The sequence below is a fragment of the Bombus impatiens genome, unplaced genomic scaffold, assembly GCF_000188095.3.
Source record: "Bombus impatiens unplaced genomic scaffold, BIMP_2.2 scf_0389, whole genome shotgun sequence".
Taxonomy (NCBI): Eukaryota; Metazoa; Arthropoda; class Insecta; order Hymenoptera; family Apidae; genus Bombus; species Bombus impatiens.
The window spans coordinates 138,395-138,826 of record NT_176808.1 but is presented as its reverse complement, the minus strand read 5'-3'; the positions used below and the strand labels follow the sequence as shown (position 1 = coordinate 138,826).

The 432-nt window shown below is 57.6% G+C and overlaps 1 protein-coding gene across 1 annotated transcript in view; it reads left to right on the top strand.

The window, feature by feature from the left end:
• Positions 1-432, top strand: part of LOC100742868 (toll-like receptor 7) — an 8,058-nt gene that overhangs the window by 4,376 nt on the left and 3,250 nt on the right. The window contains 1 exon segment of the mRNA XM_024368085.2: positions 1-432. This exon segment is cut by the window's left edge and continues 259 nt beyond it. Coding sequence (XP_024223853.1) covers positions 1-432 — 432 coding nt within the window.

The following is a 432-nucleotide window of genomic DNA, read 5'->3' as shown; positions in this document are numbered from 1 at the left end:
TTGGAAGCGGTGGACGCGTCCCGCCGTGTCCTCATCGTTCTCACTCGTAACTTCGTGCAAACCGAATGGTCCCGTTTCGAGTTTCGCGCGGCGCTTCACGAAGCACTCCGGGGACGAGCGGCGCAGTTGATCGTCGTTCAAGCGGGACACGCGTGCCCGGAAGTGGAACGCGATCCCGAGCTACGACCGTACCTTCGAACCGCGGCGGCGATCCTTACCTGGGGCGAGAAGAGGTTCTGGGAACGTCTTCGATACGCGATACCGTCATCGGTCAATACGATGATGAATCCGGCCGATATATCCGTCGAGAGTAAATCGTCGCCCCTCGTTTATAAGCGTAACATCAACACGTACACGTTGGACTGTATCGGTAGCGAGAAGACGAGCGTGTCGACGCTACGCGCCCAAGAACGTGGTCAAAGATCGCTGTTT